The sequence below is a fragment of the Juglans regia genome, chromosome 15 (genome assembly GCF_001411555.2).
Source record: "Juglans regia cultivar Chandler chromosome 15, Walnut 2.0, whole genome shotgun sequence".
Taxonomy (NCBI): domain Eukaryota; kingdom Viridiplantae; phylum Streptophyta; class Magnoliopsida; order Fagales; family Juglandaceae; genus Juglans; species Juglans regia.
This window is the reverse complement of record NC_049915.1, coordinates 3,607,766-3,623,663: the sequence shown is the minus strand read 5'-3', so window position 1 is coordinate 3,623,663 and position 15,898 is coordinate 3,607,766. Positions and strand designations below refer to the sequence as shown.

General features: G+C 31.8%; 1 protein-coding gene across 1 annotated transcript; it reads left to right on the top strand.

Moving 5' to 3' along the window:
* Window positions 1–14,295: 14,295 nt before the first annotated feature.
* On the top strand, window positions 14,296–15,898 carry LOC109008844 (zinc finger CCCH domain-containing protein 23-like). Its single transcript, XM_018989076.2, has one exon. It carries the CDS (start codon window positions 14,386–14,388, stop codon window positions 15,505–15,507), a length of 1,122 nt encoding a protein of 373 aa, XP_018844621.1. The 5' UTR covers window positions 14,296–14,385; the 3' UTR covers window positions 15,508–15,898.

Here is a 15,898-nt window from a genome sequence, read left to right as displayed (position 1 = left end):
ACACGAAGAAGAAGACCAAAACCCATGAAACCAGAACCCAAACACACGAGACCCATCAAGACCAAAATGCTCACTTGAAGAAGAAGACTCTAACCCACAAAGATCACCTCTTCGAAGAGTTCATGCACTATTTTGATCTCTGAACTTTTTTTTCTTTCGCGTTTCTATTTTTAGAGCTGGATCTATTTTCATCTATTATTTGTTTTTTTTTTCCTTTACGTGGCAGGTTGACGTGGCAGGCGACTCCCTGCGGTTGCATCTCCCGACTGTATGTAAAAGGACTGTCAAAGAAAAGGGCAACACGTGAGTGTCACACGCCTGATCATGATGAACAACTTGTCGAGTATTTTTAACTTTTATTATATATAAAAAAAGTCAGCTTCAATGTGTTATATATATGGTATGGACTTATTATATATATCTTCTTTTTTTTTTTTCTCCTCGGACTAATCTTATAATTAACAAAATTGTTGATCATATTCCAATATCATCTCTTTCCCTTGAAACCAATTATATCAATAATTCATACGAAGGTCGAATTCCAATAGTGCCAACCTATTTCTTAACAAAGACCGCCTATTAGCAACTTTTAAGTTGTGGTTTGTATAGTGAGATGAGATAATATAGTTTTAGATGAAATTTGACTTAAATATTATTAGAATATTATTTTTTAATATTATTATTACTTTGAAATTTAAAAAAATTGTAATGATGAAATGATATGAGATGAAATAATTTTACTATCCCAACGAAAAAATTGCTTCTTACTTAGGTTTTGTTTGGGAACCTATCTCATCTTGTCTTATACTGAAATATAAGGATTTTTCAAATTCAAATATTCAAATTTTTTCGTTTAATCATTACTTTATCATTATAAATTTCTTAAACTTCCAAATAAAATATCATTTAACTTTTTCAAAATTTAAAATAAAAATAATATTAAAAAATATATTATAACAATATTTTAACTTTATAATATTTTTATTCAATTTTTTATCTCTCATTTCTTAAAATTCAATAAAACATCTTAACTCAAATCATTTTACTATTATTCATAAATAATTTAACTATTATTTACAAATGTCTTATCTCATCTTATTTTCCGAATGAGGCCTAATTAGTCTTCCTGATCTCTTTTGACCAACTTAAATATATAAGAATTAGTAATTGCAATCTATTTTTAAATGTTCTATTGCCGTATTGAATTTTCATTGGTTCCTATATAATACCTCTAACTAGTAATTTGGGACAATTTTGAGTACGTGTCGAAATTTTGGTCATCATTTTGATTGCAGATATTGGAATCGCGCGTATGACCCTAATTTAAAAAATTCTTTTTCGGCCCACATGTCATGGTCACCCAAATATGCTTAGGGTGCATCTTTTTGTAGGCCAAAATACCTATTTTCCCCCTTCGAATCTCAATTTTTAAATATTTTTTTACATTTTATGGTAATACTTCATTTCTCTTTTAGAAAGTAATTTTGAACTTGATTTTGGACAGATTACTTCTTTATTTACATATTTATTTTGGATGTACTTATTTAGATTTTGCAATTTTTGATAAAAATCTGATTTTTTTTAATTACAACTATTACAGTCCGGCTTGTGGATTGATTTCGACGTTCTTGAATTTTGATAATTTTGAATTAAACATCAGAATTATTTTTTCTGTGTTTTTTGATGAATTTCTTTTTTTCTCTATATTGATCATATGTTAGAACTAATTACAAAAATTAATCTAAATTCTGTCGAATATCAGTAATTAAGTTCATCTATTTTGCGAGTTCTGGATTTTGCTATAAAGCTTTTGTACGTGTGTACTAATATACCAATTAGGTATTGAAAACAAGATGATGCCTTTTTAGCTCTTTTGGAAACATAATTATTAATTTTGGATTCTTACAGGTCTTTCTTAATTAAAAGAATTTAATTTACTAAAGCGACAGTCACTTTAAATATTAAACTCCCTAGCTTGGGCCTTTTCAAAGAATTTATAATTATTAAGTCCTCTCATGCATAATAATATTAAAAATAACAAAAAAGATAATAGTACGTACAGAATCTTTAACCTCTGTGCACTTTGAATGTCCATCATCATGAAGGCAACTATGGTACTACTGATGATCAGTCACAACCAAAGGAATCTAGCTTAAGCTTTTCTACCAAACTTCTTGCTTTTCTTCTATTTTTTTTTCCTTTATTCTTTGGAGGTGCGGGTTTATATAATTTAAAATTAAAAAAATATTTTAATCGAAATTCTCTTAAAATAAACTCATAAATAATGTAATTTAATATTATATATACATTAAATTATTAAAATAATTATATTATAAAATAGAATCCAATATATCACGATAATTCATATCAATTTATAAATTTACTTTTACGAATCTCTTTGTAATTATGATCATTTTCATTTAAAAATACCTGCTAATGTGTTGACGCCAAAACAATCCAAAGCGGTAATTACGGTATCATGAAGAGCAATTTGCACAAGTTAATTTACTACTTGGGTCTCAGCCAAAAACAAAGAAAAAACAACTACTTGAATTAGAATGGCGACTTCATTTTCAATTCTATTATTTCTGTTCTAAAATAAAGGGAAACTACATTTTCACCTAACAGGTTAACATGTTCTATAATGTTTACAAGTAATATGCGAACATAACTATTATTCCTTCATCTGACTAGATAATAGTTTAAGAATGATGTCTATTGAGTAAAACAAACACATTTCATGGCATATTATTACAGTTCAGGTGTAAATTACGAATCAAATATAAATAGTGAATAGCTAGCTAGTCATGAGGATTCTGTTTTTATTCAAACAAGAGTCGAACTCGAATTTATAAAGGTGTTAAATTTTATATTTGTGGACAGATTATTTATTTACCAGACATATTCAAACTTGTTTACAAACAAGCTATTTACTTTGAATAAAGGGTTTTGTTATACATCAATCACAATTCATCCACATATCCCACATCTAATAATTTTTTTTTTTTTTCAAAAAATAATGTTGGGTGTTTTTCATAAGGCGTGAGGTGTGGGATAGTGAATAGTGACTGATGAGAATAATTATTCTTTAACAAAATAGATCACTTTTATCACATTTTATTACATTGTCTACAAATTATCTTGACAGTTCAACTTTGAGTCTTTGGGTTTTTTCTAAATTTAAAGTTATAATGTGTGTATAATATATATATATATATATATATATAATATCAGGGATTATTTTAATAAGAATTTAAATAACAATGCAGCTATTAGAAATAATATTTTTTGATACTTTTTAAATACTTATATTATTCTCATTAATTCTTGCTATGAGAAAAATGATACAAAGCTATAAGAGTTAATATGGACTTCGAAAAGAATTTTATATGAGTTGTATTATTTATAATTAATTATATTTTTATATCCATAAATAATTCATTCAATAAATGAAATAAGCTTATTTAAACACACATATATATATATATATATTATATACACATATATAAAAGAATAAATATAGATAGAAGTTACTATTGGGAACATCCATTTTGCACACATGATGTGGCATCATTTAGACTACACATCTCTCCAAGTAAGTGTTGAAAACAATTAACTAAAAGTAGCCACGCAGTGAATGTAAAATATATATTACTATAGTGACTTCTCTCTAACATTACTTTATACAAAATAAAAAATCTTCTAGAAGTGGTTGGAGTTTTCTCTAAACTTATTTAATATGGCCACCTAACTAATCTTGTCCCATGCATATGGATCATCAAAAATAAAACAAAGTCAGCCAATCATGGGACATCCCCAGATAGACCACATTTCGGAGCATTAATTGCGTGTGCAGGCAAAATTGCTTGAAAACTTAGGGTTGCATTAGATTCACATATGATACGAGATAATTTTTAATAAAAGATAAAATTTTAAAAAAAAATTATTATTTTAAAATTTAAAAAAGTTAAATTATTTATTATATTTTATATAAAAATTTTAAAAAATTATAATAATAAGATGAGATAAGTTAAAATATTTTTAAAAATAAATAGGATGAATTTTAAGTTGGCTTATAATGTGGCAAGATATCCATTCCAAAATATAGAATGATAAAAATAGTTTTTTTATTTATTAAATTTTAGAGGCCGTGAAGTGACCCAAGCTGGAATTAAAAAGAAATGAACGTCCGCCCCTGCCGGAGCAAAGACAGAATGTCCCTTTGCCGAGTTCTACTCGAACGCTTGAAGGCACAAAAATAGAAAGAGAAGTGCAGCCGACGTGAACTTGAACTTGAACGGAGATTTCACCAAAATGAATGAAAATATGGCAAAAGTGGTAGCTTGTACTGTGGGAAAGAAGGGTTACTTTATCGCTGGGTTGCTGACACCAGGTGTGTCTTTCTTTCTCTTTCTCTCTTTATTTCCTGCGATTTTTGGCTTGTGGTGGGGTCAGGACTCTGATGGTAGGACGCTTGAGGTCCCATTGGAGCTGTCGTTTGGAAGAATGCGCGCGTAAACAGCGCGGGAGCTGTTTCCCGATGTAGTGCAGTAGCCATTATCAATGCTCTCCAGTTGCCATACTTTCCATCAATCTCTCACCATCTTTCTTTTTAAAAAAATTTAAAAACTTCTGAATCTCTGATACATCTGGGTCCCATTGCCCCCACCATCATATCAAACGTTAACTCCTCTTGATGTTGACGGCCATATCGCTCTGTTCTTCTCTCTACCAGAAGGGTGGAGATATTTGCTTAGAAAAAAATTTAGAAAAATAGGGGGTGGAGATGGATGGGATGGAGAGTTGAGTTGAGTTTGGCTAACGTGAGCCAGATCAGGGCCGGCAATGGCTACTGTGAGCCCATGTGGGAAGTGGGGTCCAGGGGGTTGGAGGGAAACCAGGTATTTAGAGACAGGGATGGGACTGTTTTAGGTCCCTATCATCATGGTAATGGAGTGAAGAAGAGAGAGATAGAGGTCGATCTGATCTGAGATTAGTAGTAGGGAAGTAGATGGTGGGTTTCTATCAGGATGATAGTGATTGTTTGTGGGGAGGCATTTGACAGTAAATTAGACTCAGAAATCATTAATTTGTGCAGAAGTTATTATTTGTTTAGGCAATATCAGTATATGACAATGATACTATTAATAGCAAGAATTCTGAATGAAAGAGCTCATTGTACCTTGCTGCCGGCGGCGGAACCAGTAATTTGGTGAAGGGGCAAGTAAAACTAAAATTATAATAAAATATATTTATTTTTTATTTTTGTATAATTTTTTCTGCCATATAGAATAATCTTTCTTGTATTATAGAATAATTTTTCCTGCAAAAGAAAAAAAAAATCATCCTTTTTCTTATTGATAATAAAAGCGAATCATTATGTTATTAGATATTTATTTTATATGAGATGTATTTTATTTTTAAATTGAATTAATTTTTTTTAAATTAAATTTAAAAATAATTAATTATAAGATCAAAATAATTTTATAGAAAGAGGCTCAACATAATTTTTTAAAAAGAAGATCAACATAGATTAATATTATTCTATTAAATTATAAAAAATTAATATATATATATATATTCTTTTAAAACTTTGGAGTCCTCTCCCCTTCATAGTTTGACCACTGCTTGCTGTGGTTTTTTATTATTGGCAATATTTATCTCATTCTTCCTTTCTATTTCTCAGTGCTCAAGACAGAATGATCTCGTTATCTCTCTCTCTCTCTCCCTCTATATATATATATATATATATATATTAATGTTGTAGGCAATGCGTCCTAGGGACCTACCTAGGGTTTTATTTTGGGTGTTGGATGGGAATGAACCCTGGTTTTTATTTGATTGTGATTTTTTTTTTTTTTTTGGTTCGGGTCCTGGTTTGCTATTCTTCCTAGTTCCAATGCTCGTTTGATTTCTGGGCTGTAGCGAATCCACCATTTTTCCCCTCTCTCTCTAATATAACAAATATTTTAATCACCAAAAATCTTATAAAAATAAACCTAAAATTTAAAATAGTTTAACGTTATACGTTAAAATTACTTCAAATATGAAATAGATTTAACGTATAATATAAATTCATATAAATTTATAAATTTGTTTTTATGAAATCTTTTTATGACTGTAATACTTATATAAATATATACAGATATATGTACAGTATGTGTGTGTCTGAATTATTTTTGTGGCCAAACCACCATTTTTTTTTCCATCTGAGTGATGGCTGCAGAACACACTTTCTTCTTAAAACCCAAGCTCTCTTCAGGTTTTGTTCTTTTTTATTGTTTTTCAACCCCCAAGAAGATTTAAAAAAGGTATTGGGCTCCATGTGTGTATCAAATAAAAAGACGACTCTCCATGGACGGGCCCAAACTGGAGTTAATATTGGGCCTATTCCCACTTGCCGAAAGCCCCACAAGACATCTGGTTAATAGCCTAAACACAAGGTCAGGCACAGAGAAATCTAGGGCCAACCCAGCCCAACATATGTATGTGACAAGGTCTAATTTTTCTTTTATTTTTTGAGTCAAATCCACTAATAATGTTTGTTAATTGGTAAATCTCCTGTAATTATCTCATGAATAATGCTATTTTGATGCCTTATTTTGACATTTAATTTTTTAATTAATTAATTAATTTAATAACTAAGAAAGTGATTATTAGTAAATTATTATTTTTTATTTTTTAAAAATATTTTTGAATGATAAAAAAATATAAATTAAAAATTAATTGTGACCTAACTTGCAAGCGCGCATATATATGAAGAGAGTAATACTATATATAATCATGGAGTACGCAAACGTCGTGTAATTATTTTAAAAAAAAGTAAGATCTATTATTAAAAAATTAATTTTTTTATATAAATTTTATATTTTTAAAAAATAATTATAAGATGTTTATATATTCACAATTATAAATATTATTTCTCTTTCTGCTTATTTCATAGTAGGTAACACAGGGTAAGCACGAGGCCCCTAAAAAACACTGTCCAAGAAGATTCGGAGTTGTCAGACAAAGCATACTATATCAGACATTTTCCTGGATTCTAGGACTCTACTAGGCAACCTAACTCACTAGTTTAGGTAAATGCTGTACTAGAATGCATAACTTTGACATATTTTTCTAAAAACAAATAATTAAATATAAAATTTATATAAAAAATCATTTTTTTAATATAAGACTCGATGTTTTTTATTTGTACAAATTAAAATTATATGTAATATTACTTAATTATAAAACTTAAAAAAAAAAAACCTGACTATTAAAATTTTTAGATTAAAAAAAAATAATAAAAGATAACTGATTTGTTCACGGACATGCAATTCAATTGGTAAAATAATGACTTTCTGAAAGCATTAAAAGAATTCACGTGGTACCATTTAGTAATATCATCATTATTTTACAAAATCCATTTAGGTCACGGGCACATTGTTTGGTACCAAGAACTAGTGCATGTACTGACTATAAATAAATAAAATATTAAAGCAGCTTTACCAAAACTATTTACTTTTCTGTTCTTTTATTTATTTGTCTCTGACTTTATTAAATTCATATATATAAGCCTTTTTAAAATAAGTAATGCTAAAATCTATTATTTTGTTTTTCGGTGCATGTACTACTTCTGCACATTTCTTTTAAAAGAAAAGTAAGATTTATTATTAAAATATTAATTTTTATATATTTTTTATATTTATTAATTTTTTTTAAATGAATTACGCAAAGTTGGAAATTATTTCATAGGAGACTTTCCATTTCACAAGTAAATCATCAAGTAATGGAACAAGGATTGAACCTGCACCACAACAAACTATTCCATTCCACATGCAAGCAGATTCCCTTCCCTTCGTCACAGACACAAAACAAGCAGCAAATGATATCTCTTCTGCTTCCCACCCACAAGGTGAATCTGCTACTCACAAGCCACGAAAACAGGTTCTGCTTCTCAACTTCGTCTTCTTCAATGGGAAACAAATGGGCTCACAGAAACTTGCCCATTCATAAACTCGGGAAAATATCTCAATCACCAAAGAGAAAAGGAAAACAAAATAGAAAGGAAAAAAATCCAAAATATTGGCATAAATTTGTTATAAATCTGTGATTATTCCTACACTGGATACGAATGAAGTCAATTTAACAGCCAAAAAAGATGGTATAAAATAAAAGAAACTCGATTCTTTCCCTCACAAGAAAATATTCGAATCCCCCTCTCCTTACCTTGAGATTTCATTTTGCAAATTGGGTAACTCATAATACTCATATCCGGAAATTGTCATAAAAGTTCATGCTCATTGCTCTATAATATTACAGTAAAAACACAGAGGACGTATTTCAAGATTCTGCACAAGTTGAGAAAACATTAGTGGATCGTCTTTTCCAAGCGACGGCCTCAATCTTGGATTTCCTGGATTAGTTCGGTACAATCTCCTTGTACTGCTGTAAGTGTAGATGACTGGGTTTGCATCCAGAAAACTGTGGTTACATCCAGAAACCTGGGGGTTTACAGTTATTCAAGAAATACCAAAGCCCAAGCCTAAAAAATTATAGACACCAAACCAAAATTACAAGATGCCAAAAACAACATAAAGACAAGAAAAAATAAACCTTGAAAAACAACCTGCAAGAGAAAACCAGCTCAAACAGATAGTAAAATAGTAATGAAAACATAAGCGAATAAAACATACATAAATAAGATATCCTCAAATAAGGGAGACCAAGTCTATCTATCAGAAAAGACCTCTTAACTTACTAGGCAGAGAAACTCTATATTCAGTCCAATCCATATTCAGACCCTCAACTCCCTGTTTCGCAAGAAAATCTACCACCACATTTCCTTCACGAAAAATATGACTCACACTATACTCTAAGCAATCAAGACAAACTTGAAGCTCATCCCAATAATTCTCAAAATACCAGATATTACACTCACCTTTTTTTTTTTTTAATTCAATTAACAAGAATTTGAGAATCTATCAAAATCTAAACCCGAAGAAAATCTAGATTACAACACCTCCTGACACCTTCCAGCAAACTCTTCAATTCAACAAAATTATTAGATCCCTAACTTAAAGCGATAGAGAAAGCAGCATACTTCTTACTTTCGACATCACGAATGACACATGTTGCCCCAGCCGGACCCAGATTTTCTGAACTGCTCTCATCAATATTAAGTTTAAACCAGTTCTACTGGGGCGAGATCCAATTCACCACAAAAACCTTCTTCGCTTTAAGAATCGAAATCAAAATATCTAGTCTTTTAAGAATGGTAACATCCTGGCTAGAAAGCCTTAAAACTTTCATCTTTAATTGCATAATTCTACAAATCCAAAAATTAATAACATGTCAAATAGACGTAACTGTATCAAGCTTACCTTCACACCTGGCTTTGCAATGCCTTTCCCACAATTTCCAAGAGACAATGGAGGGAAGGAAGCAAAAAATAGTCTAAACCTTAGACGATTTACCAGTACAATGAAACCAAAAATTAATTTGCTCCTTCCAAGTTCGAAACTCACCCATATGCACACTTAACTGAACAGAAGCCATATGCCAAATTTTTCTAGCAAACCCACTAGTACAAAGAACATGATTAAGGTCCTCAATCTGACCCAAAGAACAACAATTACATTTAGACACCATAGGGATCCCAACAATTTTAATCTTTTCATCCACATTCAATCAATTACTAGAAACCTTTTATATCATAACGGAGATTTTATTAGGAATGTTATTGTCTCAAATCCAAATGAACTCACCCATTTGCAGTTGAGGCCTTTGAATTGAAGGTGTTGCTTGCAAGAAGAACCGGATTATCTTGGAAGATTCGTAAACTGAAAATGAAGTAGAAAGAGAGAAGTTGTGTATTGATTTGCAAAAAGATTATAGTACTGATTCAGAAGTTCCAAAAAAAAAATCCTGGTATGTTTCCGAAATGGAGCTGCAGTCCATCCAAAATTAATTTATGATAAATCCTATTATTTTTTAGAATATTAGGGTAGTGAGAACTTCCCAAATGAGGCTGAGAAAAATCATTAATAAATTCAAGCCTAATATTTTAGCGTTGGCTGAGCCTTTTCTGAAGGAGGATAGAATTCCGAGTTTGTTGAGCAAGTTTCGTTGTGAATTTTTTACTACTAATGAAGCGAATGCTGGTAAAATTTGGCTGCTGTGGAACTCGACTATTTCTATACAAATATTGGCAAGCTCTAGCCAATTTTTGACTGTTAAAGTGGATGAGAATGTACATGTTTTCATCCTTACCATTGTATATGTTAAGTGTACCCAGATTGAGAGGAAATCTCTCTGGGAGGATTTGGAGGCTAGTGGCACTAGTCACCTCCCTTGGATACTTTGTGATGATTTCAATATTATTTAAAATGATTCAGAGAGAAGATGAGGACATCGTCAACAATTTTCAGAGATGGCGTATTTCAATTTGTGTCTTTAGAATTGTGGATTGCTGGACATGCGTTACAAAGGCCCAAGCATGACTTGGTGTAATGGTCAAGGAGGGTTGGCTAGAAGCTGGGCAAAGTTAGATGGATGTTTTCTTGATTCTAACTTTCTTAATTATTTCCCTAATGTTTTTTATTAGATTTTGGCTCACACCGCATCGAACCATTTCCTTTTGGTGATTCAAATGAGTGAGGACCCTTTCAGGTATAGACCTTTCCCGGTATGTACCTTGCCCTTTTCATTTTCAATTTATGTGGCTAGAAGTGGTGTGGAAGCATGAGGGGTTTGGTATGGGTCTTAATAAGTTGTCTTTTGAATTGAAAATGGTTAAAGTGACTTTAAGGGAGTTTTGGTAAATCTACCCCTATTATCCATGAGTTGGAGCAACGAATTGAGAGACTGGAAACTAATCTCCAAAGTTGTTTTAATGCTGAGGGTAACAATGATCTTATGGTGGCTAAGTTCGATTTATCGACTTGGATGGGTTGGGAGGATATGTGTTTGTCTCATATGGCTAAAAAGAATTGATTGAAAGACAATGATCAAAATTCTAAAATTTTTAATTCTATCTTGAATGCGAATAATCATAAAAGGGTTAGTGATATGTGTTTGGTGGATGGTACTTCTTTAAATACTCTTGCTGATATTCACCTGGCTGTTGTTGAGTATTTCTAAGATTTTTTGAGTCATCAAGGTAACCTTGATTTGCCTAATTAAAGTCACCTTATTTCTCCAATGATTTTTTATGAGGAGAATTTACTGATTTGCAAAGACCCATTTCTTGAGGATATTAACTTTTCAGTATCCCCATTGATATTAGCCCTGGCCTAAATGGTTTTGGTTTTGGTTTCTTTAGAATTTATTGAGATTTTGTGAATGATGACCTTTTAGAAGCTACTTATGAGTTTTTCCATTCTAATTACTTTTCCAGGTTCTTTACTGCCTCTTATATTGTTTTGATTCCTAAGGTGGATAATAAGTTTACTGGTTTTGATAAATTCAGGTATATTAGTTTGTATTCGATTTTTTGTAAGATTTGTACAAAGATCATTGTAGCGCGTTTGAGAATATCATATTAACTCAGGAGATGATTCATTCTATTCATAAGAAATCTATTTGGGGTAATGTGATGATTAAACTTGATATGTTTAAGGCTTATGATAGAGTAAATTGATGATTCCTTTTACATGCTTTGGCTACTTTTGGTTGTTCTGATCAAGTCTGTGCTTTAATTAAGTTGTATATCTCTATGCCTTGGTATTTTATTATGATGAATGGCACTCATTTATAATTTTTTAAAGGTGAACATGGTTTGAGATAAGGAAATCCTTTATCGCCTTATTTATTTATTGTTATACAAGAGGTTCTCTCTCTTCTTAAGCATTCTTTTGATAATGGTAATATTGGACACTTTACTTAGGCCAAAAGGGATAAATGCACCAACTACTTGTCTACAGTATTGATTGTGAAATTTCCCCATGCTAGTAGAAGAGGTTAACCGTACTGATTTTGTAGTTATTTTGCATCGTAGCATAGGATATCCATTCGTACCACCAGCTTTGTCACTTCCTATACTTTGAAGTTAAGCAAAACTTCCTCAAAAATGTTTTTTTTTTTTTTTTTTGATCGAAAGGGGAGGCGGGATTACCAGTGTAGCAACCTTCCCTCAGCACTTTCTCAGAAATGTTTGATGCATAGGCATTTAATTTACAATTAGAGAAGTGTTATGATATAAAAAGATTATATATAAATAAATTTATAAATTAACATGATTTTATTTTATAAAAATTACTTTACAATCTAACGTATTATATCAATCTATATCAATTTGTAAATTTACTTTTGTCAATATTTTTGTTGCTAAAATATTTTTCTTAAAAATAAATTATTCTTTGTTAAACAAAACCAATCTGGCACATATAGAGTGCTTACTGAAATTTATTAAATATTTAATATTGATAAAAAAAAAATTCACAATGACTATTATTTATATTCTCGAATTTGAATAAAATTTAAAAAAAAAAAATCTTTTTCCATCGTATTGTAAGATCTATAAGCCAACTTAAAAATGACAGTGATGTTTTTTTCTGTTTTGGTGCGGTTAATGAATCTGGCGTGTTTTTCTTGAAAAGGAAAATGAGATCGTGACCCAGCACGCAGAATCCAAGGCTATCATATACCATAACAGAAGCAGCTTTTACCTTTGAGATAATATCTAGTTACGTAACTGAAGCCAAAATCATAATGTTGTTCAAATGAAAGAGAGCTAACAATATAAGTAATCTCCTGCCACCATTCTCATTGGATTATATAAATATAAAAATAAATATAAAATTTATATAATATCACATAATTTTATATTTAATTATTCTATTTAAAATTTATTTTCATATTAAATTATCTATTTATTAGTTAAAATAATAAAAAATATTATTAATTTAATAATAGTATTTTTTCTAAATTATTTTTCCTATTAAGTTTTTTTCTAAATTAAGAGTTATTGAGAAATATTGTTTTTTTATTAATCATATATATCACCTATTTCTAGGTAAGGTTAAAGGTTAGTAAATTACATCAACCCATAATTATAAAAAAAAAAAAAAGATTAGCATGATTTTTGTGCAAGGATGATGCACGTAAAAATCTTCGAGATTAAGGGTAGGTTTGGGAGGTGAGATGAGAATTTTGTGTTTTGTTTTGAAGTTTAAAATATTAAGTTTTGGTATTATTATTGTTTTGGGATTTGAAAAATGTGTATTGGGATTTGAAAAAGTTGAATTGTTTATTATATTTTGTATGGAGATTTGAAAAAGGTGTAATGATGAGATGAGATGAGATGAGAATTTTGTGTTTTGGTTTTGGCCCCAAACCTGCCCTAAATCTCGACAGTCCAACCCTATTACTATTAGGATCAATGTTCTGATTTCTTTCCAACTCCACTCCTATTGATTGATGTTAGTACTCTCTTAATTGAAGGTGTAAGAGTTGGGTTTGCAAGAAAAACTATAGTTGAAAAAAATTAGGAACTCTTAATTCTAACTTCATGTTTAATTTTAAAGTAATAATATTTATAATTATAGAGTATGTAAGTAGTAGACATTCATTTTCATTTAATAATAATAGACTCAAATCATTTTAAAAATAAATATGCGACGTACATAACTTCATATATATATATATTTATATATGAATAATGTTATATATAATCGTAGAGTGTGCAAGTGTCGTATTGTCATTTTGAAAAAAAATAAGATTCATAAAATTAATTTTTTTTATGTAAATTTTATATGTATTTATTTTTTTAAAAAATAATTATACGATATTTACATACAAATAAATACAATTATTATTTTTTTTTAAATGTATATAGCATCACTCTTAAATTTAACGGTGGCTTTATGGATAAGAACATTGCCTAAAGGAAAAGCATATTATATACCGTACCCCGTATTAGGAGTTTGGAACCTCTGGCCGCCGTCGATATTTTTTCCGTTGTTAAAACAAAATTAATCCACTAGCTTATTAGTTTATTATTATGTTAAATTAAGACTGTGTTTGATGTATAAATTCATCTTAATTTATTATTATATTTTTTTAAAATTTTAATATAAAATATAATAAATAATTTAATTTTTTAAATATATAAATAATAATAATATTAAAAAATAATATTTTAATAATATTTTATCTTTTTAATTTAACTCAATTTAACATTAAATAAGACGGTGCAGTTCGTGAGATGCCCACAGCTTAGAGTGCTTCCCATCGCACGGAAAAGCAAAGTTATTTTAACTTAACGACGGTTAGTTCATAACTTAACCACGGTTAAATTCTCCACCACTTACGAGTCAGAAGCAGTTTGTGTGTATATAAATACATGTCAAAAACCATATTCTCTGTGATTTGATATCGACGCAGTGGAAACACTACTATAAGATGATGATCGGAAATCCAATCGTCGAAATCCCTTCGTGGAACTGGGACCCACTTGAGGATCTGACAACTGGAATGGCGTCACCATTTTCCCCAGGTAGCCCCTCCGTCAACTTCAACGGCAATGCTGGTGTCGGGGACCACTTTCCTCTCCTGGAATCGTTCGCGGCCCTTCACCGTTACCTGCCATCGAACCAGTCGGACTCTCCGGCAGAGGAGGAGTCCGACATTCCCGTAGACGCGTTCTCGTGTGACCATTTCCGGATGTACGAGTTTAAGGTACGGAGATGCGCTCGCGCGAGGTCACATGACTGGACGGAGTGTCCGTACGCTCATCCTGGCGAGAAGGCTCGCCGGAGGGATCCGCGCAAGTACCTGTACTCCGGCACGGCTTGCCCCGATTTCCGCAGGGGGAGTTGCGGGAAGGGTGACTTGTGCGAGTTCGCTCACGGTGTCTTCGAGTGTTGGCTGCACCCGAGTCGTTACCATACTCAGCCGTGCAAGGACGGCCAGAGTTGTCGCCGTCGTGTCTGCTTTTTCGCTCACACGCCGGAACAACTGCGCGTCCTGCCCCAGCAGAGTCCGAGGGGTCATGGGTCTGGCGAGTCCTTTGATGGGTCGCCCGTTCGACATGGCTTTGACTCGTACTTGACCAAGGGGTCCTTTGTTTCTTCGCCCACTTCAATCCTGACTTCGCCGCTAGTTTCTCCACAGTCTGACTCGCCGCCGACGTCGCCGAGTAGCGTTCAGTTAGGTGCTAGATCCGTGATATCGGTGAGCGAAATCACTTCTTCAATGCAAAACATTCAGCTTGGGAAGTTGAAAATGAGCCCTCTGCCATGGGGAATTCAAATAAGACCTGGGTTTTGCTCACCGCGTGGGTCGACTCTCCGACCCGGGTTCTGTAGCCCGCCTTCTACTCCAACTCGTGCCTCAACTCGTTCGGGACTGGGTCCCCTCGACAATTATAAATTCGCGGAGGAGCCTGCAATGGAGAGGGTCGAGTCTGGAAGGGACATACGAGCCCAGATTTATGCGAAACTCAGTAAGGAGAATTCACTCAGACGAGTCGACTTGGCTGTGTCCACCCCTGATGTAGGTTGGGTTTCAGAGCTGCTCAAGTGAAATGATTCCCGAGTTTATTCGGCTTCCATTACTATTGTTTCTTGTAATGGGTTTGATTATTTTTTTCTGCACTAATGGTTTTTTAAATCGGTTGCCGTCGATTCTTCCTAGTTTGTAAATATCTCGACACTGTAAATGGTTGATGGGGGAGCAAGAGGTCACCCAAATCTCTGTTTTGTGCTTCTTTTTGTTCTTTCGAAGTTTAAAGGTGGAAAAATTGCAGCTTTTTGTATGAAGATGGAATTCTTCCAAAGAATGGGCAGCCGTTTGTTCGAAAAATGTTAATGATTTGTATATGATTTTCTGGTTTTCTTGTTGGATTATCTCCGAATATTAAACTTTGTAACCTCTTTTAAGTCTTTTGCCAACTGATATAATCTTTTACTTGTAA